This window comes from Lemur catta, chromosome 10 (assembly GCF_020740605.2).
Source record: "Lemur catta isolate mLemCat1 chromosome 10, mLemCat1.pri, whole genome shotgun sequence".
NCBI lineage: Eukaryota > Metazoa > Chordata > Mammalia > Primates > Lemuridae > Lemur > Lemur catta.
In genome coordinates this window covers 87,001,744-87,028,753 of record NC_059137.1, presented here as the reverse complement: position 1 = coordinate 87,028,753, position 27,010 = coordinate 87,001,744, and the positions used below count along the sequence as shown (strand labels likewise).

At 46.1% G+C, this 27,010-nt stretch overlaps 1 protein-coding gene across 1 annotated transcript in view; it reads left to right on the top strand.

Annotated features, from left to right (window-relative positions):
* The window catches only part of SHC3 (SHC adaptor protein 3), a 158,445-nt gene that overhangs the window by 71,133 nt on the left and 60,302 nt on the right, over nucleotides 1–27,010 (top strand). The window contains exons 3-6 of the mRNA XM_045562354.1: nucleotides 14,885–14,948; nucleotides 17,204–17,323; nucleotides 20,413–20,466; nucleotides 25,968–26,019. Coding sequence (XP_045418310.1) covers nucleotides 14,885–14,948; nucleotides 17,204–17,323; nucleotides 20,413–20,466; nucleotides 25,968–26,019 — 290 coding nt within the window. The remainder of the gene's footprint in view (nucleotides 1–14,884; nucleotides 14,949–17,203; nucleotides 17,324–20,412; nucleotides 20,467–25,967; nucleotides 26,020–27,010) is intronic.

Below are 27,010 nucleotides of genomic sequence, written 5' to 3'. Positions count from 1 at the left end.
TCTGTGACGATGGCCCCTGAGGTCTGTGGAAAGTTCTGGCCGCGTCCTTGAGCAGGACGGTGTGCCTGTAACAAGTAGCCTGGAAGCCAAGGTGGTCAGAGAACTGTCCCTCGTGACCCTCTGCTGCGGCAGCTGGCACGGCTGCTAGAGAAGGAAAGATTTTGTGGAGGAGCGAGAGCTGCCTCAGGTCCTGAGCGCAGGGTCTGGAGGAGGATGGCATCCGCGTGGTGCTGCAGCCCGGCAGATGACCGCTGGCGGGGAGGGGAAGGCGGACAGGCTTGCTCAGCACCAGGAGGAGCCCCCAGTGCCTGCGCATCTGAAACAGACATGGTGCCTTCCCCTTGCCCTGGTGCCCGACGGGAGGCTGGGGGCAGTTTTCTGGGGCTCTGAAGGGTTTTGTACACAGATAAAGGGGGGTTCTGTGTTTTGTTCCAAGATCTGTGCTAAACATGTCACTCGATCACCTCATTTCATCTGCAAAATGGCCTTACTTTATTGCTGTTTTACAAGTGAAGGGGGGCAGGCTCAGGGAAGTTAAGTAATTTTCCCCACAGTGCACAGTTAGTAAGAGCCGAGCGGCCTTTGCCCAGAGCCTCACCTGTGCTTGCATTCCGGACTGTGGCACCCCGTCTAACCGAGACCGTGTGGGCATCCCATGAGACTGTGTGCGTTTGTTTCTGTGTCTTAGATTAAAAACCGAGTAGGACTTCATGGTATGACATCGTAGCACAAAGGCAAGGTGGGTTTTTAAATGGCTTTTCTGAGGTATAAATGGAATACTGCTGTATTCCACATTTCAGAAATGTGCAGTTTGGTACATTGTGACGCGTACACCCTTGACATCATTGCCATGCTCAGGATGAAGATCTTCATCACCAGGGCTTCTTCCCTAATCGCTGCTTCCCTGCCACCTTCTGCCCCGGCCCGCCGGCCCCCGTCCGCGTCCTCACTGAAGGCTGGTTGGCAGGCCCACGGTTGTCCATACAGATGGAATCGCACAGCACACGCTCGCTTTTGTCTGGTGTCGGTTGCGTAGCATGATTATGTCAGACTCACTTGCGTTGTGTGTGTGGGTGGTCTGGGCTTTCTCACTGCTGAGCACTCTTTCGTTGTCTACCACGGCTTGTTTATCTGCTCAAGGTAGCAAATTGGATGCTGTGGCTCTGGTTTCTGGTCCCCACGAACCCATCGCGTGCATCCCTCAAGCTCTTTGGTGGATTTGAATTGGTGTTGAGGATGTCAAAGGTCTTATACGATTCAGTGATTCTTAGGATTGTAAGATTCCAAGTCATGCTGTGGGTGTCCCTGCTGGGGACATGAAGACAGGCTTAGAGAGAGCAGTCCCTCTGAGGACTACCTGCTGTGGGGGCCCTGGATCTGTGGCAGTGGGTCCCTCCTTGGGCTCTGGTCCAGGTGCAGGCAGCTTGCAGATTGTATGATCTTGGGCATGTCACTTAACGTCTCTGGGCCTCCGTTTCCTTATCTGTAAAATAGGCACCAATGGTTCCTACCTATAGGGTGTGTGAGGTTATGAGACAACACCTTGGGAACACTGAGGACAAGGGCTGGCAGGGTGTCATGTCCCACAGCATCCCCTTTTCTTCTTGGTGTGTGTCTCCAAAGGGCAGAGGCTTGGAAGCCAGGGTGGCTCACTTCTGTATTCATGCTTTGCTACTAAGGAAGCAGATTTCAGCAGAATTGGGTTCTTTACAGCCTATGGTGTTTGATCTCAGAAGATGCATCTTTCCAAAAAGATAAGTAATTCCTAAAAACTGGCAGTGAAGACAGGTGTGTGCAGGGTTTCCACGGGTCTTTGGATTCTGTGCTGTGGGGGCGGGGGGGCAGCCCTGTCCAGCCCCTCAGTGGTCCAGCCCCTCCGAGGTCTAGCTTCTCAGTGGCCCTCTTTAGGCCCTGGGGCCATCTCCCCTGCAGTGTGGCACAGCTTGGTGGTTCCTTCCTCACTGTCTGAGAACTTGGCTCCTTTATGAAATTGTACCTGCCCAAAGGAGTGTGCATTTCTCTCCTTGATTGGTGTATCAGTGTCAGGAAGCAGTTGATTTGGAAACAGAAGATTTTTTCTAAACCAACTATTAGAATTTTAAAGGAGAAAAAAATTTCAATGACAGTGTTTATAAGAATAATGCAAGTCCCTGATCTGTCAAATGAAGATGTCTGTGGTGCCACTTGTGACCCCAAGTGAAATTTATTATTTTTTTACATTTCAAAATATTAAGGGAGTACAAATGTTTTTGTTATATGGATACCTTGTATCACGCTTAAGTTGGGGCCGTTATGTGCCCATCACCAGAGTAGTGTGGACCCAATAGGTAAGTTTTTACCACTCACCCCCCCTTCTCCCCCTTATTGGTTTCCAATGTCTTTTACGTCTCTTTGTGCCCATGTGTGCCCATCATTTAGCTCCCAATTATTAGTGAGAACATGTGGTGTTTCTTTTTCCATTCTTGAAAATCTTCACTTAGGATAATGATCTCCAGTTCCATCCAAGTTGCTGCAAAAGGGATTATTTCATTCCTTTTCATAGCTAAGCAGTACTCCATGATATATATATGTGTGTATACACACACACACACACACACACACACACACACACACACACACACACCACATTTTCTTTATCCACTCATGAACTGTTGGGCATTTAGCTTGATTCCACATCTCTGTAATTGTGAATTGTGTGCAGTAAACATTTGAGTGCAGGTGTCTTTTGATAAAATGACTTCTTTTGGAAGGAATCTCCATACTGTTTCCCATAGAGGTTGTACGAATTTGTAGTCCCACCAACAGTGTATAAACATTCCTTTCTCTCTGCATCCACACTAGCATCTATCGTTTTTTGACTTTTTCATAATGGCCATTCTGACAGGCGTGAGGTGATATCTCATTGTGGTTTTAATTTGCATTTCCCTGATGATTAGTGATATTGAGCTTTTTTTCAGAAGTTTGATGGTAATTTGTCAATCTTCTTTCAAAAAACTTCTGTTCATATCTTTTGCCCACTTTTTGATGGGGTTTGTTTTTTTCTTGCTGATTTGTTTGCATTCCTTGTATATTCTGGATATTAGCCCTTTATTGGATATAGAGTTTGCGAGTACTTTCTCCCATTCTGTAGGTTGTCCATTAACTCTATTGATTTTTTTTTTTTGGCTGTGCAGAAGCTTTTTAATTTAATTAAATTCTATTTATTTGTTTTTGTTATTCCTGTGTTTGCCTTTGGGGTCTTAGTCATAAATTTCTTGCTTAGGCCAATGTCTAGAAGAGTTTTTCCTACATTTTCTTCTAGAAATTTTTGTTTTCATGCCTTACATGTAAGTCTTTTATCCATTTTGAATTATTTTTTGTATATGGTGAGAGATAGGGGTCCTGTTTCATTCTTCTGCATGTGGCTGTGCAGTTTTCCCAGCACCATTTATTGAATAGGGCTTCCTTTCCCCAGGGTATGTTGTTGTCTGCTTTGTGGAAGATCAGTTGGTCGTGGCTATATGGTTTTATTTCTGGGTTCCCTTTTGTGTCCCATTGGTCTGTCTCTACTTTTATACCAGTATCATGCTGTTTTGATTACTATACCCTGGTAGTATAATTTGAAGTCAGGTAATGTTATGCCTCCAGATTTGTTCTTTTTGCTTAAGATTGCTTTGGCTAATTGGGCTCTTTTTTGGTTCCAAATGAAGTGTAGAATTATTTTTTCTAGTTTTGTGGAATATGGCATTGGTATTTTGATGAGGACTGTATTGAATCTGTAAATCACTTCGGGCAGTATGGGCATTTTAACAATGTTGATTACATCAATCCACAAGCGTGGGATGTTTTTCCATTTGTTTGTGTCATCTATGATTTCTCTTATCAGTGTTTTGTAGTTCTCCTTGTAGAGATCTTTCATCTCTTTGGTTAAGTATATTCCTAGGTATTTTATTTTCTTTGTAGCTACTGTAAATGGTATTGAGTTCTTAATTTGACTCTCAGCTTGACTGTTACCAGTATGTAGAAATGCTATTGATTTACATGCATTAATTTTGTAACCTGACACTTTGCTGAATTTATTTATCAATTCTAGGAGTCTTTCGGTGAGTCTTTAGGGTTTTCTAGGTATGAGATCATATTGTTGTTGGCAAATGGATAATTTGACATCCTCTTTCCCAATTAGATGCCCTTTATTTCTTTCTCTTGCCTGATTGCTCTGGCTAGAACTTCCAGTACTATGTTGGATAGAAGTGGTGACAGTGGGCACCCTTGTTTTGTTCTAGTTCCTAGGGAGAGTGATTTCAACTGTTCCCCATTCAGTATGATGTTGGCTGTGGGTTTGTCATATATGGCTTTTAAAATTCTAAGGTATGTTGATTCTATATTAAGTTTGTTGAGGTTTTCTTTATCATGAAGCAGTGCTGGATTTTATTGAATGCCTTTTCCACATCTTTTGAGATGATCATATGGTCTTTCGTTTTAATTTTGTTTATGTGGTGAATCGCATTTATTGATTTGTGTATATTGAACCATGCTTACATCCCTGGGATGAAACCCACTTGATCATGATGAATTATCTTTTTGATATGCTGTTGAATTCAAACTGAAGCTAGCATTTTGCTGAGAATTTTTGCATCCTATGTTCATAAGGAATATTGGTCTGTAGTTTTCTTTTTCTGTTGTGTCCTTTCCTGGCTTTGATTACAGGTTGATACTGGCTTTGTAGAATAAGGGAGGATTCCCTCCTTCTTGATGTTATGGAACAGTTTTAGTAGAATAGGTGCCAATTCTTCTTTGTAAGTCTGGCAGAATTTGGCTATGAATGCATCTGGTCAAGGGCTTTTTTTGTTGGGGAAGTTTTCCTTACTGTTTCAGTCTCATTGCTCATTATTGGTCAGTTCAGGATTTCTACTTCTTCCTGATTCAGGAAGCTTGGTAGGTCATGTAGTTCCACAAATTTATCCATGTCCTGTAGATTTTCTAGTTTGTGTGCATAGAGGTTTTCACAGTAGTCATAGATGATATTTTGTATCACTGTTGTATCAGTTGTAATGTCTCCTTTTTCATTTCTTATTGAGCTTATTTGAGTCCTTTCTCTTCTATTTCTGGTTAATCTAGCTAGTGGTCTATCAATTTTGTTTATCTTTTCAAAGAACCAACTTTTTGTTTTATTGATCCTTTGGGGTTTTTTTGTTTTTGGTTTTCATTTCTTTTAGTTCTGCTCTGAGCTTTGTTATTTCTTTTTTTCTGCTAGCTTTGGGGTTTGATTTGTTCTTCTTTTTCTAGTTCCTTGAGGTATGACATTAGGTTGTTTATTTGTGATCTCTCTGTCTTTTTGATGTAAGCATTTAAGACTACGAACTTCCCTCTTAGAACTACTTTTACTATATCCCATAGAACTCCTCTATTAGATGCATACGTATTTAGGGTTGTTATATCTTCTTGCTGAATTACTCCCTTTACCAAGATATAATGACTGTCTTTGTCTTTTTTTTTTCACCATTGTTGATTTCAAGTCTATTTTATCTGATATGAGAATAGCTACTCCTGCTTGCTTTTGGTTTCCGTTTGTGTGAAATATTTTTTTCCACCCTTTTACTTCAAGTCTATGAGAATCCTTGCTAGTTAGTAGGGTTTCTTGGAGTCAGTATATACTTGGGGTGTATTTTTTCATCCATTCAGTCAGTCTATATCTTCTAGGTGGAGCATTAAGACCATTATGTTCCATATTAGTATTAATATCTGAGATACTGTTCTGTTCATCATGCAGAAAGATACCTAGCTGCTTTGTTTTTCTCTCTTGTGTTACTGTTTTATAAGAGTTGTGAGCTTTAACTGTTGGTTGTTTTTATACCAGTGTGTATCTATTGTGCTGTTCATGTATAAGGTAGTTTTAAATATTTCCTGTAGGGCAAGTCTAGTAGTGACAAATTTTCTTAGTGTTTGCTTGTCTGGAAAAGTTTTTATTTCTCTATCATCTGTAAAAATTAGTTTTGCAGTGTACAAAATTCTTGGGTGGCAATTGTTCTCTTTAAGAAGACTAAAAATGGGGCCCCAATCCCTTCTGGCTTGTAAGGTCTCTGCTGAGAAGTCTGCTGTTAGCCTGATGGGTTTTCCTTGTAGGTTAGTTACTGCTTTCATCTTGCAGCTTATAGAATTTTCTCCTTCATTTTGAGTTTGGCCAGGTTGATGACTATGTGTCCTGGGGATGTCTTATTTGCTATGAATCTTCCCGGTGTTTGATGACCATCTTGTATCTGGATACCTGAATCCCTGATGATACCAGGGAAGTTTTCCTCAATAACTCCCTTGAATGGGTTTTCCATGCTTTTTGCTTTTTCTTCTCCTCCCTCAGGGATACCTATAATTTTTATATTGGCCCACTTTTCATAGTCCCATACTTCTCTGACTGATTGTTCATTCTTTATTCTTTTTTCTGCCTGTTTGACTGATTGGGTTAGTTTGAAAGCCTTGTCTTCAAGCTCTGAGATTTTTTCTTACATTTGGTCTAGACTGCTGTTGAAACTTTCTGCTATATTTTCAAATTCCCTAAATGACTCTTTCATTTTTTTCAAGTTCTGTTGTATCTTTTCTTATTTTTTCTACCCTTTCAGTGAGTTTTTCATTCGTATTCTGAAAACTTTTTTGGCTTCTTTGTGTTGGTTTTCAACTTTCTCTTCAATCCTGTTCATCTTGTTTGCCATCCATATTCTGGATTCCATCTCTGACATTTTGACAGTTTCCTTTAGCTTGGAGTCCTTTGCTGGAGATCTATTGTGATCTTTATGGGGGGTGATGTCAAAACTGCTTGTTTTTTTCATGTTGCTAGAGTTCCTATTCTGGTTCCTTCTCACTGGAAATTTCTTCTTTCAGCTCAAGACAGATAAGCTTGTGGTGCACCTGTTCTTCTCTGCTGGGAACTTTCCTACTTAGTGCAGAGAAGGAGAGGTCCCTGGATGGCACACTTGTGTCCTACGCTGGAGGACGGACCCAGCACAATATGGGCGGATGTACTTTGAATGTTTAACACTGCTGCTCCCCTGTGTCTCCTGCCTTACCTTTCCCCTGTGGTTGTCACTGGTGGTCCCTGCATTGCAGAGTGAGTGAATGCCCCACCTCGTTCCATTGGCAGTGGTGAATGTCAGCCTGTGCTGGCTTGAGAGCTGCCTGGATTAGATCCGTGGGCAGCAGTGTTTTTGGTTCTTGCAGCTCATCCATGCCCATGATTGGCAGCAGTTAATGGTCTGTGTTGGCTGGAGGGTTGCCCCACTCAGATCCACAGGCAGCAGCATTTGTCAGCGGACAGGCATCAGCTTGAGTGCAGCCCCTCCCATTATCAGCCTTCCCAGGTCTCCCAGCTGCAGTGGGGATATGTGTCTGCTGCTCCCAGGAGTCCTGCCTGGCTTCCCAGTGGGGAGGCAGCAGCAACTGATCTGATCCCTGGGTAGAGGCTGCACTCTGGGCCTAGGATTTCAAAATGGCAGCAACCATAGCACGTAGGGCTGATGAGCCAGTGGATCACTGCTGTGCCCTCTCTCCAGAGCAATGTCACTGCACAGTCTCCAGATAGCTCCCTATGTCAGTCCCATGGCCTTCTGCAGTGGAGGGTCCCTCCTGCAGCTTGGACAGCAATGGTAGTGGGGGAGAGTATGGAGCCCTGGGATCCTCTCCTCTGTGCCTTCTCTGTGTTTGTGCTCGTCTTCCCTGTGTACCTCCTAACCACAGAACAGGCTGCCTCTCTGTCTTCTCCTTCACTTTGGGTGCCTCCTGTCGCCTCTCTTTTGGCTTGCAGTGCTCTCTCCTAGGCGGCTGATCTCAGGTGGACATCCACTCGCCTCCTCCAAGCCTCTCTGTGAGAGCAGCATGGGCAGGCTGCTTCTAGTCCATCTTGGCCCCTCTCTAATTAGCTATTTTTGCCATAAAAGGAATTTTAGCCTCGATATTATCTTGGTGGGCTTTGCTTTTTTGGTTAATACATTCTTAGTAATTCCAAGAGCTTATCTTTCATTTTGTGAAGTCTCTTTCAGCATGGTTAAGGAATCTCTTTTCAGTTTCCTTACTGGGGTTTTTATGAGAACTTACAGGATGCTATTTTTTTGCATCTGTTTAGTAACTATCAACCAGTATTTATTTACAGCTACTGTGTATGTTTAAACACATTTCTGGAGTAAATCAAGTGTTGTGGCACAGAACTAGGTCTCAGGAGAATGTTGGGGTAACAGTGGCACAAGTGACTGTGAAGATGTGAACGATCAGGGAAACTGCTTTGGTACCTTACAGGTTTCTCAAGTGGTGTGCAGACTTTGAAGTTCATGGCTCTTTGGTTATGCTTCCAACATACAGGATTGAAGTGGTTTATATCCTGGTGAAATGACTTTCTGAAAATCACATTTAGGGTATTTTGATGCCTAAAACTGATTTTTGACTCTGTAAGTCTTACCGAATAATTTAGTTATAGTTGAATGCTGTAGTGTGCAGGTGTGGAGAAACTGAAACCTATCGTGCTATGGATGAAACTGGGGAGAAGTCATTGGGTCTGAGTGTCCCCCTGCCTTTGGACTCCTGCTCCTGGTGCCTAGGCTCCCGTGTGCCATCTGACCGGCCTGGTAGCCTCCCTGGCTCTGTCCTTGCTGTGTATGGGCTCTCAGACACGGCCCCCTGGTGTCTCAGGGCTTCAGGATAGAGACACTGACCCACTGGACTAGGAGGGAAGAGCAGGTCATCTGTGGTCCCGCCCTCATGACGCTGGCTGTATTGGGCAGGTCTGTGGGTCTTTTCTCCAAATGGTCCTCTTTTCATGTTCACTCTCACCACCCAAGTCTGGGCCTTTGTAAGATCAGTAACTTCCTGCTCACCTCCCTGCCTGTGGCTTCTCAGCCCTTTTCGTCTGTCTGCACACTGTGGCTGGAGTAATTTTCATTCTATTCTGTTTCTACCTAACCAGTGCTTCCTCTGTACTTTCCTGCTCCTCGGTGCACCCCGATGCCTCTCGAACCTGCGTCTGAACCCTTAGCGCCTCTGCCCATCTTTTACGACTCCCGGCAAACCTGGCCCCAGCCAGCCCCAGCCCCTCCCGCTTCCACCTCCCTGCTCTGCTCCCTCCTGGTCCAAGCTCCAGTTTGTGTTTCCTTGTTACATCTTCCCCTGCTGCCCCTTGGGCTCTCGCACCGAGGCTTCTCCTGACCAGGTGACTGACTGATCTCTTGTCCCTTGGGCAGACGGACTCCTGCGTAGGTGTCCACAGTGCGCGGCGTGGCTGGATTCCACCACCATGCCCCGTGTTACCCTGTGTCCTCCCCTCCGTGGCTTTCCAGGGAGCACAGAGCATCGCGCCTTCTCCATGCAGGGCGGGGCTGTGACATCTGGTGTGTGGCTGGTGAGGGAAGCACCCGACCCCTGCGGGGGGCGGGAGCTGCTGGCCGGGTGGACTTTGGCACCGTTTTCTGCCCTGGGAAGACAGGGGAAGAAAGTTTTTGGTGTGGGGAAAATGAAGACTGGTTTTGAAAACATCAAGTTTGGGGTGACTTTAAGACATTGAAGTGGAGAAAGCAACTGAGTGTGGTAATTATCTGTGACGTCCTGGGACTCAGAGATGGTGGGGCTAGAGACAACAACGGGTGGGTGGCCACGGCAGACGCACATCGAGCCCAGAGATGATGACGCCCCTTCGGACAGGAGGCGGGTGGAAGTAACCGCAGGGTAAATTGGGACTCTCTCGCTCCGTTTTACCGAGGTTCAAGGGCCCAAGTGTCCAAACCGAGGGCTGTGGTGCTGAACCACCCACGGAGGGCTTGGGAAGACGGGGCGAGAATCTTATGTTGCTGCATTTTGCACAACACTCACCGTGAAGGTATGAAGTGAGTAGGTTGGGAATTAAGGAGCAAATCCTTAATGCCCTGTGAGCCCCACAGCGGGGAGGGGATGGGTGGTTCCCTCTGGCTTCAAACAGAGTGAGGGACTTCGAGGGGATGATGCGCACTTTGGGTCCATGTCACCCGTGGACCAGTGTCTCAACCACAGGAGCGGATCCCGCAGCAGGAGGTGCTGTATTTGGGGAGAAACCATCCTCCCACTGCAGCCTGCAGAGGTGCTGGTCCCAGGGGCAGGAGCACCCATGTGGCCTCACCCCAAGGGCTTTCTGCTGAAGATCAGAGCCATGTCCGCAGGGAGAGACTACAGCTTCCTACTGGTGTGGAGGCTGGGAGCCCGCGGGCGCCTGGGGATGGACAGACACCGTCGTCCATTTCACCGCAGGGCCACCTACATACTCCTAGGGGAGGAGCCTTCAAAGAAGAAAGGAAAGTGTCTGCGTGAGAAGGAGTCAGCTCCTAACCTCAGCCCTGGCCACAGGCCTGGTGCGGGGCTGTTGGAGTGACCACTTGACTCCTGACCTCTCTGTACCCACCCCCGCAGTCACCCCACCCCGCCAAGGGGCCAGGAGCTGAAGCTCTGAGGTTAGGAGGCACCTTTCTCCCACCGCCACCTGGAGGTTCGCAGCCCTGGGCAGGCCTTAGGGAGGGAGGAGCAGCTTTCACTTTACGTGAAGTTCAGGGTCTTTACTGCTCTGCTGGGCCTGGACACGTTGATTACTGATGTGAGATGTTAGTGAGGAAGGACTTTTTCTTGTGTGAAAGCGAGTGGATTAGATAGGGGCTTGGTCTGGGCTGGGGACCCAGTGGGCCCACTGAGAATATTGAAACAGAAGGGCGGGGTCAGGGGCACGCACAGCCCCGACTGCGGCCCCACCGCCGAGGCCCACGTCACACAGCAGAGGAGAGGAGATGCGCCAGGGGTTACAGCCTCCAGATTTAGGGTCTCCAGAGTCTCAGAGAGGCAAGAAGCTCACACGAATGCGGGTGGGGGGATCAAGGAGCCCCAGGGGTGGAGGCATCAGGAAAGTCGAACCCAGCAGTGGAGGGTCAGCGGGGGTCCGGCTGGATTTGCTACGGTGGAGGGAGCTGGCGGTTTTGCAGGAGCAACCTGTGGGCACTGGGGGGTGCTGAGCAGGGAGTGGGGGTGAGAACGGGCGTAAACGAGGCTCTCAAGGCATTTCCCCGGGAAGTGGCGGGGCCGCGTTGGTACTTTATGGATGGACCACAGTTGGTAAACTGGGCCTTAATGGTAGTCATTGATTATTTCCCCGCAGTCTATTAAAAACATTGCTGCCATCAACATGTTACTCAAGTCATCTAGCCCATCTGAGTGCGTTTCGAGGGAACATTCTTGGGGACCGAAGGGTTTGTGCATCTTCCGCTTTGCTGGGGACGTGACTACACGGCACCGGCGGAGGCTGTGCCCAGCTCTGTTCTCGCCAACCTGCAGGCACCTGTGCCCCTGCACGGTGCTACCAAGCGTCAGTCTTTGGCTGTGAAAATGGAATTAGAGTTTAGGCTGTAATTTGCCTTCTTGTTATGAGTAAAGTTGAGATTTTTTATATTTTCAAGAGCCATTTGTATTGTCTTTCCTGTGAACTCTTTGTTCATACCCTTTGCTCATTTCTCCATTGGGCTTTGGTATTTTCCTTGCTGACTTATATTAAGGCTAGTCTCTCCCTGACTGTGAAATGTTACCATTTTTTCTTATGCATAAATTTTTATTTTTATGCTATTGAGTGTGTCAGTATTTTTCTTTTATGGTTTCTGGATTTTGTATCATCATTCTACTCAAAGATAATTAAAATATATCCTTCCCAGTTTCCGTTTAGTACTTTCATGATTTCATTACAAGCAAATTCCAATTTGCAATCCATCTAGAATTTATCTGCACGTAAGGCTGGAGAGAGGAGCCCAACTTCACTTTTCCCTGGGTAGCTGCCCACCCAGCAAAGTCACCTCTTCTGGAACCAGGGGCATCACATGGCTCACTCTTCGTTTTTTTTTTTTTTTTTTTCATGAGATTGATCTCCATTTGCTGTTTTATGTATCTGTTTGCTTGTTGTCCTTCCCTTCCCCCTACGAAATGTTCATAAACCCTGGAGAGCAGAAATCATCCAACTCCTCTACTGTTTCATTTTTCATTATTTCTGTCTGTAAAGTGTGTGTGTGTTTGGGGCAATGGGCTGGGCTATGGTGAGATGGATGAGGAGAGAGAAGGATGGAGCTACATGATTTCAAAGGGTCTAGTTCTAAAATTCTACATTCCAATGAAAATGTCATTACTGTGAATGGTACTCACCCTATTGACGAGAATTCTAGCCCGAAGAGGGGAAGATGGTAAAATCAGGAGGAAATCAAGGGTTTGCATTTGGGGCAAGGCTGGCTTCGGTTCCTTTCAGCTGACCACGGAGACTGCCAAATGTTCCATTTTCATATTAGCCGAGCTCTGAGGTCATGATTTGGCTCCCTGAAATGTGGGCACAGGGAACAGAATGTTAAGAAGCAATCTCTATTATTAAAAACAGGGCAAAATTGGTACCTGGAACTCAAACAGGGATTAAATGGAATTACACGAAGCTAAATAATTATTGCTAAGTGAACAAACTGAAACTATACTGCTCACCAAAATGCACTGCACTGAAACAGTACGGAGGGAAATTGAGAATAGTTACACTTAAAACTAGATTTTAGAGTTTAAGTAACTCATTTCAGACATCTAAATATTGAAGTTATTAATAGTTATGTCACATTTCTATTTCAGATAGAAGTAGATACCATCAGCCTGGCTGAAATGAGAATCCACACACATGTGTTATGATGTGAACATGAAACAAATTTATGCCAGTGATGAAGGAAGAACATTTTTCCTGAAAAGTGGCTCAATTTGAAAACCCCTTTGGGGATTCTAAAGGCTCACAAGTGGGCTCCTTAGGACTTTTCTTGAGTACCTGAGCTCTGAGAAATTTCTGGAACTTCCTACATTTGCAAATGTGCCCTGAGGCCCTTGTGTGCCATTCTGTGTGAGGAGGCATGGGGTAGAACGGTCCATAGTTTGCAGCGCGTTGAAATCCCATCTCACTGCTGACGTGCAGTTCCTCCTGCCTCCCCCAGGAGTGCGGGAGCAAGGCCTGCTGCTCAGCGCCACGCGACTTGTGGATGACTGAGGCTTTTTAGGAGTAAAGAATGACTTAGGACAGACTCCACCATGCCGTGTCTCTCTAGCCTGCTGGGACCATCAGTGATATGTCTGCCTTGCTCAGCTAAAGAGATCACTTGATGTAATAAACACAATGCAGAAAGTCACTGAACTGTTTTTTAAAAAATTAAACAGACAAAATATGGACACTGGGGCTCATATAGTTCTATAAAGAGACAATTTGACCTTCAGTAGGATTTACTTTCAGAAAGTACTTTGGGTGATACATGATTGATCACTTTGGTAGAACCACAGTCAGAATTGTGCTATAAAGTAAACATGAGTAAGTATCAACGTCAAAAACCTTTGTTTCTCACTGCACTTTTTCCAAGTCACACCGCTTCAGAGCCTACTCCACAGCTTGCTGGCATTCCCTTAAAAGCATTGCGCTGTGATGGGGATTATCTTTCACCTGGATGGTAGGGATCAATTTAAAGAATATTCACCTTGGATAGTTTGTAGTGTTTCTGAGAACCCATTATCTTCTTTCTCATTTACTGTGCCTCCAAATTCCCGTTTATTTATTTTTCTGTATGTCCTGCTATTTTCTCCTCCTCTTTGTGGGAGTCGAGACATTCACCGGCTCCTTTCTGGGTCCCTGACGTGGAGCCACCCTTGGCTGTCTCCTAGCCCTTTCTCACATAGGTGGAGTCACAAGGTGTGTCTGTTCCTCAGCGTCTTTTTGCTGTCACCCTGGTCCTCACTGCCAGCCTCCCGGCCTCAGCGCCTCCATGGCGTTGTGCTCCCTCGCGCCCCTGCACACCCGCCCCCTGCACACCCGTGCGTTAGACCCCTGCCCTGCTGGTCCCTCACTGGACAGTGCCTGTGAGACGGGGACCGGGCAGGCACTGCTTTGCATGCGGCATTGTGGCAGCATTGCCTAACTGGGTCAGGAAGTCTCAACCGCCCTGCTCAAAGCAGGATGGAGGCAGGGCAAGTTCCAACCAGTTAGAGCCAAGATGGTGGAGGAATAGAGGGCCTCACCCGACTCCAGGAAAACACGGCCCTTTGCATGAATATTCCTCCCTTTGTTAGCTTAGCCGTGGCTTAAACAGAAAGGCAGCGGGAACCAGGGGCCGGTTCTCTTCTGCAGCGAGAGCCAGCCTCTGCTCTGCCTGTGGAGTAGACTTTCTGTAGATTCTGAGGAAGTCTCACTTTCACTTTATACTGTCGGCTCACTCCTGAATTCTTTCTAGTGCAAAGCCAAGGACCCACATGGAACTCAAGGGGCTCCCAGCATTGGGGGTCACTTTCCTGTGTCACCTGGACGTAGTAGCCGCTTCACCCGTGCAGTTCCCTGGCGCTGGCTGCTTTGTATGCCGCGGGAGGTCTCCTCCTTCCAAACCCGCTGGATTTTATACTATTTTCTGCAGAAGCTGGGAATGAAACTTGAGGACCAAATTTATTGTATTCTAACTCACTGCAGAAGGTTTTTTGATCCTTAGCAGGGATTGATTAGTTTGGGCCTAGTGTCCTGACCATAGAAATGAAGTTAACATTGGGAAGGGTACATTTTAGGATGCTGATTTTAAAAAATGGAATCTTAGCCAAATGTCACTTAAAAGATGTGGCATTGGTACGCATACACTATTGGCATACAACCACCACAATGAAGAGAACTGGAACATTGCCAGTCAGAGATGACCTGTCTGTGTTTTGCTTAGTTTTATGTTTTAGAAGAGAAATTGGCTGATTGCTAAATTGACAGCTATTTATTTTCTATGCTGAAATAAACAGGCAGTTATTTTCTCTAGTCATGCAAGTGTAGCGTCTCTGGGTTCCATAATCCTGATCAACACATGATAAAATGGATCTTTCTTCCTGTCTTCCGCAGGGAAGCCATCAGCCGAGTCTGCGAAGCTATCCCAGGTGCCAAAGGAGCCTTCAAGAAGAGAAAGGTGCCGAGCCCGTGCTCTGTGTTTAGCAGTGTCTCCTCCTTCTGCTCTCGTTTCACCACTCAGTATCTTCGATCACAGAGAATTGCTCGTTGTCCTGTTTCTGTGGCCTGGCTCTTGTCAATTCTAAAAGCAGAAAGAGTTTAGATTGCTCTGTCTCCTACGAGGCTGAGGACAGTTAGCTGTCACTGTCCCGGAAGTGACACCCTGGTCGCTCACTGTGGCTTTAACACTGAAGATCCTGATAACAGCAAACACTTAAAACAGGGCCAGACTGTTCTTCAAGCACTTTATATCCATCAACTCCCTTAGTTATAACAGCTCTTCATGGTGGATGTCTCCAGTGGTGTGTCGGTAAATGCTTCACACCCAGCTCTCGGGGCTGGGATGGAGAATGAGAGCACTGAATTTGTAGCATTTGGCAATTTCTGTGGTGTAAATGCTTCCACTGTGGCTGATGTCCAGCTCTCAACTTGCTGTTCCCGAAAACAGAGTCGGGAAGAGATGTGCAGTAGCTCATCCACCATACAGGCCCAGTAGCCACAAGTAACCTGAAAAACAGAGCTAATAGTTAATATAGCAAAACGTTAGGAAGTGATGAGTGTTGAGGATTATCTGTTTTTTTAAATGTAATTTATTGAATTGTAAGTTTACATAATTTAATTTTTAATAACAGCTGTGTTTAATGGCCAGATTATAAGATTCCTAAATTAATAATTGGACCTCATTAGCTGGTACAAGCCAGTGCCAGAACACTGCTGAATACCCCCACATTGCAGGTGATGAAAACTGAGGCACAGAGAGGAGTGGCCACCGTGTGGGTAGGGGGTGTCTGAGGTCCAGCTCAGATGGCCTGGCTTCGAGACTCTGTGTTCAACCACTGTAGTAGAACTTTTCGTCCTGTTGGACCAGAAGAAAAAAAAATGCCTGGACTAGGAGAAAGAGAGAAAAATTCTTAATTGTCTGGTGAATATATAACTAAAAACCTACAGCCAGGACTTTTCTATGTCTGACCTGAATTGTAGGACAGGTGTCTCTTGGAGAACATCTGAATCTGCCCTGAGACTGCCGACTGTCTGGGATCTAGGCTCTGCTGTCCCAGGGCCCCAAGGCTTCTGTGCTCAGGACCGGGAATTTCACGCCCCAACAGGCAGCTGAGTTTCAGGCAGAGAACACTGAGCGAAGGCTTCGGTGTGCAGCCTACGTTCTCCTCAGTCCCTGTGGGATCCTAGAACCAAGCCGGGCTCCAGAGTCTTGCCTGCAGGAACCATTGCTAGGAAGGTGTCTGAGAACAGAGACAGGGAATCTCATCTTTCAGAGGCGGGTGGTGCTAACAAACCTGGGGTACCGTCATGGTTATATGGTGGAAGTGGTGGAAACAAGGCCCATTTCCGGGTTCCACCCAGGTGTACTTGATTAGAATCTCATGGGTGGGGCCTGGGCATCTCCGTTTTTAAATAGTTCCTTCAGGAGATTAGCAACAGGATGTACCTGGTTTGAAACTAATTAACATAGAGTATTCTAACCCAAAACCAAAGGATGGGTTGGTCCTGAAGGATAGAGAGAAGGGGTTGGTAGTGCCCTTCCAGGTCCCCAGAGAGAAGGGGCCTGGCCGGAAAATGTAGTCTGTCTGTCCTGTGCCAAGGACATTTCTGACAGGGTGATAGCTACACCAGGTACAGCCAGACTGTGTCTGTCCATCCTTGAGCTGCCTCTAGGCCTATCAATTTCTAATTGGACAGTCTAGGAGAGCCCTGACCTGGGAGGATGTTTGGGCCAAAAGATTTGTGGTCCATTCCCTTCAGCCACAATCATACTCACAATTCTCTGGGATGGCTCGTTAATCTTCTCCTGAGAGGTAGTTTGACTTGTGGTGTGGTGGAACCAGGTTTCTGAGTCTGCAAGCTTGGGTTGGGCCTGGCCTGGGTTTACATACAAGGGACCCCCGGAGACGCTGACACCTCTGACTGCCATCTGACTGCCTGCAAGAGTCCTCATCTCAGTGTTTGCATATTAGATGGTTTGCAATTTGCATATCGTATATTCTAGAGTGTGCATGTTAGCCCCGAATCCCACCCTCCCAGCTCATTCATTTCACTTTGTTTTCCTGTGTCTAAGGAGGAAGGGACAGTCAGTGAGGGTTTGAAGGTATAGCAGACATTGGTGTCCCCTCCCGTTTAGACAGGAAAGACACAAAGGCCCAGATAGTGTGGCCTCCGGTAAATAAACAGCTAAAATACTGCTCTTTGATTTCACAGCCTCCGAGCAAAATGCTGTCCAGCATCTTGGGAAAGAGCAACCTCCAGTTTGCGGGGATGAGCATCTCTCTGACCATCTCCACCGCCAGTCTGAACCTGCGGACACCCGACTCCAAACAGGTCTGTGGGTGCTCAGACATTCTGTCCCTGCCGACAACCCCAGATGATGGGTGCTTCACATGCGTCTAACTTGCAGCTATACTGAGCTCACCTGGAATATGTTCGAATCAGGTCTTCACTAGTCTATGAACTTTGACCACTGTGAATGGTCACCAACTGAAGGATGGATGAAATTGGCTCTCTTTAATTCTGCTATAAACTACCTTTTTGGGGGGAGGATAATGCACAAAATCATTGATTTACTTGCAACGTAAAAAAAGGTGATGTGCGTACGAAGTCTCCTCTTAAGGTCCTCGGCCCTGTTTTTTATCTGCATATCATATTTTGTTGGTTTATAGGCCACATTTTATTTTATCACCTTTGAAGTGGATGGCATAGTCTAATTGACAGCATTTTTTCCCCTTAATAGCTTGTTATTTTGGAGCATCTTGTAGTACAGAGAGCTGTAGGGTGAGAGATGTGGCGTGTCTGTGGCATAGCCCGTGTGGAATGGATTTGGAGCTGACTGTGGCGGCACAACCACAGTATTTATTAAGCCTAATTCCATGTAGGGTGGGTGTGTTCTTGCTCATCGTCCCTTTCTTAGGCTTCTCCATCTACCTATTGTTCATTTCTGCAGCTGGTAAAACGGGTATGTAAGTAGCTGTCCTGGCTACTAACAAGGCAGTTCTGAAGGTCAAAGGCAGCACAGAGGAAGTGAAATGCTTGTGCAGTATACACGGGGTGTGGAGTGTGGACTGCCCGCCCCTGCCTGGCCCAGGTTCAGCCTCTGGGGCCTGCAGTGTGAGCTGGCGCTCGGCTGTGTCCTCCCAGTGACACTGCCTGATTCTGATGGTGTGTTACCAGGGATGCACATGGTGGCCTTCCTGTTGCTATACATGTTTGTATTTATTGATTTCCGTATTACCCAGATAAGCAAGCAGCATCCCCCAGCTTCATTTATTCTTCCACCTCCCACCCAAGGTGTTGAAATAGATCCTAGATCCAGTGCTGAAATGAGAAGCAACATGGCTTTGTTTTGCCATAACTGGAAACCAATTCTCCCTCGATTGTTTTATCCTCACAGAACTGATAGACAATCCCTCGAGTCTTTTTGTCTTTAATGTGCTCTGGAGGTTGTGGACTCAGAGTGCTGGACAGGCTCAGCCTTTCTCTGGTGGGGTCTCCAGCTGAGCGCCCGTTGTGTGCAGAGGTCGGTCTGCTGGGCTCCACGTGCCCGGTCACAGCCAGAGTGTTCTTTTTCTATATGACTTGGGGACCTTTTGTTTAGTCCTCAGGTGCCTCAATTCTATGGGATCTCCTCCCAGAATTGCCCTTGCCCACCTCAATAAAAGAGAAAGCAAATGCTCCAAGCACTGGCATGAAGTGGCAGGTTGGCTCTGCTCCATCCTGGGCCATGGCAGTGGGGTGAAGGTGTCCAGGTGGGGTCTTCTTGCCCTGGGATTAGGCAGATGGGCAGGGTGCTGAGCTCCGAGGGACTGGCGGCTCAGATGCCGAGTCTGCGGCCGTGGGGCGGGAGGCACAGCACGCAGTGCTCTGGCTGTCCCTGCCGGCTAGCTTTTGGGCCCAGCAGTAGCAAACTGAGAACAGCCAGGCTGGACATGCCCTTCTCTGTCCAGAGAGACAGCAGAAAGACCACACCCACTCGTCTTTTCAGAGGTCCCAGTAGAAGAAACAAGATGTAGGGTTCAGAGCAGAATTACATGCTTTAGGTCAATTAGTGCCAATTTTCTTACTCCCCTTTTCAGTTTCTCTCTTACCCAAAGGGGTGATGCTCAACCACAGTGGTCATGCCTCATGTTGCCAAATATGACTTTCATTTTTTTCCCCAAATCATAGCTTCCAATCTAATTCCCAAACCCCAGTTGTAGAGCTGCCTTATGATCAAAAATTAAATAAGCAAACATTTGAAATTTGGAAGCCATAGTTTATCATTATTTGGTGAGTGCTATTTCCTCATTGTTCTCTTGGGAGCCCTGTACCCCTAGGCTGGGGCGAGATTCCAGCAAGGCTATGAGGCCGGCCTCGTTCTGTATTCACTTACACACTCAGGTTTTTCTGGATCCTGAATTTTTGCAAGTGCCAACAACCGAAGTAGGCATTGAAAACTATCCCATTTCCTTTTATAATTCAGTTATATTTTATTTCAAGTTGCACAGGAGCATGTTTGGACAAATCGCTGGGATGTATGATTATGGCTGTGTAAATTCTACCTGCCTGCCCAAGGGCCAGGGCCTGAGGGGACTGCAGAAATGAACCCGGTTAGGTCGGGGTGGAGACAAGCACTCTATTCCCACCCCCGGAAATTTACTTCAGTGTCATTACGTTGTCTTTAGAAAGATAAAAATAGCATGGAAGACTTTTATGTAGCTTTTTAAATTTAGGGCAGCTTCTAATTTACTCAGTGTCTTCTAAATTCCATTGTACGCTGCAATTTGCACGGCTAATGGAAATTTCCCATTTTAAAATGAACTTGGATTGTCCCCTCTGGTTTTTAAATTGATAAATTACAAGAGTGCTCTAGATGGTACTGACTTTGAATCTGGGAGGCTGGCTTTCTAATTTATATGCTCATGATACAAATGGGATGAAATGCGGGGAGGGGCACACTTCCCCCCATTCTAGCCGGGAGGTCCGTATCGGAGACCCAGTGTGTTCCAGGAACCAGAATCTGTAAGGTGAGGTGTTCTGGTGTGTGGGTGAGACAGTTTCCTTCTGAAAGAGGCATGGTTGTTAAGACTCTGGCCCTCCGTGTTCCATCACAGCTCTGCCGATGACCAGCTCTTTTACTCAGAGCAAGCCTTTTGGTCCCTGTGGACTCGGGCTCCTTGCCTGTAAAATGGGTTTACAACAGTTCTTACGTCTCAGGCTGCTCGTTTAGATGAGATCATCTGGCAGAGCCGCTGGACAGCAGCCATCAGTTATGAAAGGTTATCTACTGTTATTACTTTGATGCTTCTTACTTTCACATGGGTACCAACTCTCAGGAAAATGTGTCACTCTGTAATGCCTGCCAATAAACAGTTGGCTTTGCGAGACGTGAAAAGGGTGATAACAGCACATCTTGTTTCTCGTTTTGGGCCTGGCAGATCATAGCGAACCACCACATGCGGTCCATCTCCTTCGCCTCCGGGGGAGACCCGGTAAGTGTCCCTGGGGCTGTTCCTCCTGCTCGTGTTGGGAACGTCTGAGGAGGGGTTTCTGCCTCGTGGGACGCCATCGGGAAAGTGAACTGTTATGCCAACTGGTTTCCCCCGCCTGACGTCAAAAGGTCGCCTTGACTATCATTCTTTTAGGGGTAACCTATGACAAGGACCTACCGTTAATTTTCATTTCATTAGCCAAAAGCTGCCAGAAATCCTGGAAGCATTGGTAAAAGAAGTGACAAAATAGCCCCCCAGTTTTCAGAGTTGCCAGGGATTTCTCCTGTCATCACTCTGTGCTTGCCTTGCTTGTTTACTTTTTTCCTGTCGGACCTCCATTTCTATATTTTAAGTCTGCTCAAAGGCTGTGAATTTACGTAGTCTGGTTTATTCATAAACATTTAAAATCGACATTTTTCTCTCCAAATGTTACCACTGTAACCCTTTAATGGTTTGCTTTGCCAACAAGGAAGGAATTGCAGAGAGAGACAGAGAGAGAGGGAGGGAGAAGAGAGAACAGAATGAGAATGTTCTATTTTTGCCTTGCTGCTTAAATAAAGAAGGTGGACTAGCAAAGGAATGTGCCCCCACGTTTGGGCAGGAATGCCACGCTGTGACGTCAGCTGTCGCCATCAGCGCGGCCATCTCTAAACTGTACTGCCAGGAGGGAGAACGCAGACAACCCCTCCTGCTCTGTGGCCACACGCTAACTGCCTGCTCACTGGCCGTGGTCCAGCTCTTCAAAGAAACCAGGCGGGATATCAGTCACAAGGGGCGAGGCCCAGAGGGAGGGGAGAATGCAAAGTCAGCCCTTTCCACAAGTGAAGGGGAGAAAGGCTCACCCTCTGGAGTGTTGTCATGTTAATTTTCATTGCTCTGGGCAATGTTCTCACCAGACCCGGGAAAAAAGTTAAAATTAGGTTGATAGAGTGAGCTTTTCTTGGAGCTCAATTTATTCAATTGAAAAAATGATCTTCTATCCCAAGAAGTTGTCCTTTATTTTTATTTTTATTTTTTGATGTTAAATAGACTTTCTATGATAAAATAATGTGTTGATAATGTTTTGTTATTATTGTCATTTTGTGTTATTTGGCCAAATTATGAATTGGCAACTTCAGATTTTACATAACAGTTTACCAGTCCAAGGTGGCCTGAATAATCTGCATGTTTTATTAATCTCATCTCCAGGCCAGGGGCCTGTGTAGTTCTAGCCCAGGAAGGGAGTTTCCCAGTGCCTTGCCCACCTTCCCTCCCCTACTCCAGGGGCAGCACCATGGCCACCACGGGCATCGTTCCTGCCACGGCTGGCACAGGCTGCCGCAGGAGGCTTGGGCCCTGCTGCTTCCCAGCGACCCCGTGTCAGATCTTTGAGCCCAGGTGCTTGGCAGGGGAAGGGATTTGCCCACCCTCCAGGTGGTTTTCGCCCCTATGTCTCTACTTAGTTGCCAAAGGATGAGGAGAGCACCCATTCCACAGGGTCAAATGGCTTAGACCTTTTTTCATACTAAGGGTCTTGTTGTCAAAACTCTACTACAGTGGTTTTCTTCCTTTTTTTTCTTCCCTTTCCTTCTTGTGCCTTTCCTTGCTTTCTAATCCTTATGATTTCTTATGTTTCATTGTACATCCAGATGCATATCTAGAAACTGGAAGTCTCCCCTAATCAAACTCATCCAAGGCACATTTCTTAAGGTCCGGTCCGTGTGGCTACATCTACCTATTCTCCACCTGTGCTGTCCCTGTGCACATCCCTATGCCTTTCTCTGTATCTAGCTCTAGCTGTAACTAGTTTGTGGTGATTGTCTAATTGCTTGCCCACCGTGATGCTTGTAATCAGTTTCCTAAATTTGGAAGATAACCTGGTTTGAAAGATAAAAGGCAGAGGTCTCATATACCTGCATTAATAGCTCCCTTCAAGAACTTTTCTGAAACCTTGTCTTAATGATGATATTATGAGCTGGAGATGCAAATATCTAGATCATGAGAAGCCAAATACATTGGTTTGTGCTAAAACTATTTTGTTCTCCAGGATGCACACGGGACTATACAATTTTTTTCCCCAAATTTCCTCATTATCTCTTCATTTAAAAAAACAATCTGAAACATTCAGTAATCCTTAAAGTAATCCATACCTTTATATTTTCTGTGATTTTTTTTCTGGTACAGAAAATGTCATAACAGGGGACAGGAAGCCTTGTTACTTTCTATTTTAACCAATCCAAATGCACATTACGTTGTGCATGAGATCCCATTCCTAATTATTCTGTAATCATGAATTTAGCACATTACAATTGGTAGATGGTTTTAATAAAATTTACAATTCTAGGTTATAGTCCTTTTTCTCCTGCTAAGTGCACATGCCATTTATTGCTTTGTGCCTCAGTTTACCCAGTAGGAAAATGGTATTTTGAAATGTCAAACAAGACAGACTAAAAAAACACTATGAATCCCCCTCATAAAAGGGCGCACTATAATTACAATCTATTAATACTATTATTAGCAGTGTTAAAAGATCACCAAAAGAATGCCAGAACAATGGCCAGGCTCGGAGGGTCTTGGGCAGTGAGAACAGGGATGGAGAAGTACAGAACGAGCACTTTGGAGTTCCGTCTGTGGACCTAGTGTGCTCGCTGTGTGGCCGGGCGATGACAAGAATGCTGTCTTAAACAGTAATACATTGATGTGCCAGGGCAGGGTCGAGGTTGCATCAGAAGAGCAACGTCCCTGTGTGGCCATTGACCACCTGTGAGATAGGGGCCCATTATGTCTCTTTACTGTCTCTTCTTCCTCAACTTGGAGCCACAGGAGAGTTTTTAGACCAAAGTAAAAATTAAAAAAAAATTTTTCTTGTATACGCCACTAAGGCTGATTCTAATTTTCTTACTTGAATATGTACAAAAATAAAGAGTAGACTTCTTATGTTTATACTTTTTATTGAACTCTAAGCCCCAATAAAATCTGGAAGTTAAATGCAAATAAACACTGTAAAGCCAATAACATTCAAAGTAACATTAATTTACTGTGATGGACAAAGTTTGCTGAAACTAAATCTCCGTTCCCAAATGTGACACTGGGCTGGCCACACGGTACATAGTCTTTTGAGTTTGGTATCTGTTACCATGGGTACCTGCATGACTCAATTCTTCCACTAATTTTTTCTATTCAAGCAAAAACTTCAGTTGTACATCATATACCAATGTGACATCAGTTTGCCGCAAGTGGGCAGAGTCTACTCTGATTGTTCTTTCTAATTCTTTAAAAACCTGGCACCCATAGTGTTGGATACCCAACTGCAAATCTTGATGCTAAAATTGTGTGCAGGACTTGATAACACAGTGGTCATCTAAATGATCCTGGATATTCTTGTATTTTTTTTTTTTTTTTTGAGACAGAGTCTCACTCTGTTGCCCGGGCTGGCTAGAGTGCCGTGGCATCAGCCTAGCTCACAACAACCTCCAACTCCTGGGCTTAAGTGATCCTACTGCCTCAGCCTCCCGAATAGCTGGGACTACAGGGATGCGCCACCATGCCAGGCTAATTTTTTCTATATATATTTTTAGTTGTCCAGATAATTTATTTCTATTTTTAGTAGAGACGGGATCTCACTCAGGCTGGTCTCGAACTCCTGACCTCGAGCAATCCACCCGCCTCGGCCTCCCAGAGGGCTAGGATTACAGGCGTGAGCCACCGCACCCGGCCTGGATATTCTTGTATTAATTTTTAAGATAATAATAGAATGAAAACACAAAATTAAAAATAAATTCCAGCAACCTCTCAAACTGGAGAATACACCTGTCTAAACCCAGAGCTCCATGGATCTCAGTTTGGGAAATGCCAATGCTCTCTGAGATATTCTGAGATGTTCTCTAAGGGCCCATCCAGAATTCACATACCACGAGTTCAGGAAGAGTATCTGTGATTACAAGCTGCAGTTCTTATTTTTTGCAGTAGCTTCACATGCTGGCCAGATCACCCTTGATGGAAATGACCAGAAGACAGTTTGAGCAGTTTGACAATCTCCCACTTCCCTTCTCTAGCCAGTCTGTTAATGTGCCAATGGCCAGTGTCCTGAGTAGGAAAAGAAAACAGCTCAGATGAGCCCACGCCCTGGGGAATGACCCAGGGCAGTAGTTGCATTGTCCCCAGAGCTGCTGGAAGAGCTCTTCTGCGCCACCCTGGTCTCAGCGGGTGGTGCAGATCCAGGGGGACGAAGTACACAAAGTGCCCAGCACCACCCCCCTCTAGTGACATGCCCACCCCACACTCACTCTCTCCCTCGTCCTGTCTCTCGCTGAAGAGTTTTTCTGGGGCACTATTGAAAGGGACGGGGCTATCTCCTCTGCCCCTAGAGAAACAGTGGAGCAACTCACGGCAGAACCCTTTCAGGTGCTCGTCAATAACCAGGAAGCCCTTCGAAGCAGTAACATCTGGGAAATATCTGCAAAAATGGGAAGACCTTTACCAGTTGCCCCATGGAGACTTGTTTGAATGCTGGAAATATCAACTTTTCAGAGGAGTCTTTTCTGCTTTCAAGAGTTAAGAGAATTATTTGTTTAGAAACTAAATGATTAATTATTAGAAATTAAAATGCACCAGGTTGCCTTGGCCTACTTTTGAGACCATAGTTTCCTCTATGCACTGGTTAAATGAGAAGGCAGGCAAGGAAACTCATTTCACATGGAAGGGTGAGACTTCTAGACAGAGCTTACATTTTTAAACATCTTAAAGGATTCAAATTATTATTTTTGTCCGGGAAGAAAAGAACTGTCATATTTCATACTCTTATCAGGGAGCATGTGCCGCCAACCTGTGAGCATCCACTCTGCTTCTCTTCTAGACCAGTGGTTCTCAGAGTGTGCTCCCCTCATCGCTAGCAGCTAGAAACTTGTCAGAAATGCAAATTTTGAGGCAGTGCCCCAGAACCACTACGGAATTAGAAACTCTGGGGTATGGCCCAGCAATCTGTTTTAACAACCCTTGCAGAAGATTCTCACACCAGCTGAAATTTGAGGACCACTGGTATAGACAGAGCAGATAGTTGGTTCTCAACTTTGTTCACATTGCAACCACCCAGACAGCTTCGAAAAATTCCTGATGCACAGGCCTCACATCCAAACCAGTTAAATCAGATTATCTGCACACTGGACTGGGCTATCAGTGTTTCTCGGGTGACCCAACATGCAGAGAACGGGTGCCTTTCATCCTTGGTGCTCAGAGTGTGAGCATGGACTGGCAGCACCAGTGTCCCGTGGCAGCTGGCTGGCAGTAAAGAGCCCCAGGCCTGCCCCAGACCTGCAGAGTCAGAACCTGCATTGCAAGACCTCTGGGTGATTCTGCCCACATTGAGGTTTGAGTCTTACGTGGGCTGTTCCTCCGGCAGCGTTTGATTATTTAGTTGTGTGATGGTCGAGTCCTTCTAAGCTTGCTGGTTTGTGCACTGTATCCCTGGCTGTGTTGTCTCTCACTGTGAATAGTGATGCAGATGTCTCCTTTTTCTTTAACAGGACACAACAGACTATGTTGCATACGTAGCTAAGGACCCTGTTAATCGCAGAGGTAAGCAATGTGTAACCCTTAAAATCTCTCAATCATACAAAACCAGGCTTAACACCATACACCAGATGTTCCTCATCATCTCAGCCCCCTTCACCACAATGAGCAGTGTCACATTGTGTTATTGGAGATAACTGAGGTTTGCAAGGGCAGCAGATTGCTTGGCTGAGTTAGGAGGTGCTGGATGTCTCCGAGCATGAAACACACCTATATCCAGGTGGCTACAGTTTGGTACACCTGATTACACATGAGCAGCCCCTGCCCATACTCTGGGAGTGGAAGACTACCAGCTGCCCATCCTCTGCCCAGCTGTAGCTCCTTGTGTGTGCTCACTGCCCACTCAGCCACCTGGGCAGCCTTACACGGCCCTGCCCAGTCCTAGAGACCAAGGTCTATGCTCAGGGTGCTGTCTGCTTGTACCTCTTTAAGTGGCTAAGGGCTCGTACACAGGCTGGATGAGGGATCATTTACAAAACTGAAGCCCATTGGATGTTAATGCACCTGGGGAGGCTGCTGACCAAGGGGCGTGGCCCTGTGGTCGCAGGTAGCCCCTGATGCGCCACACCCACAGCTGCAATTGGAAACTCATTGACCAAAACCACATGTGGACTTTATAAGAATACAAAACAGCACTGCCTTCCACCACTGCCAGGTTCCTCTCCTTTTCCCACCCTCCTACCCCAGGTACCAACTGTCAAGATTTTCTAATTTGTTTTGCATAATTTTTATCCATATACATACACATATATTTTCATCTTTTAAAATTTCAGTACAAATGAGATCTTGACACTCTGTTTTGCTGCCCTCCCCTCCAATGCTGTACCTTGGACATAGTTTCAAGACAGCCCATGCAGAGCAGATGAACTGATGCGTGGTGTGGCTCTACGTGAGGTGGCTCCACGGAGATCCACCCTCGAGGGGTCCCTGTGCAGACCCCATCGCTCTGACTGCATTTGCAGAGCAACAGGGCTAAACAGTTAATGGGTCAGTGGGC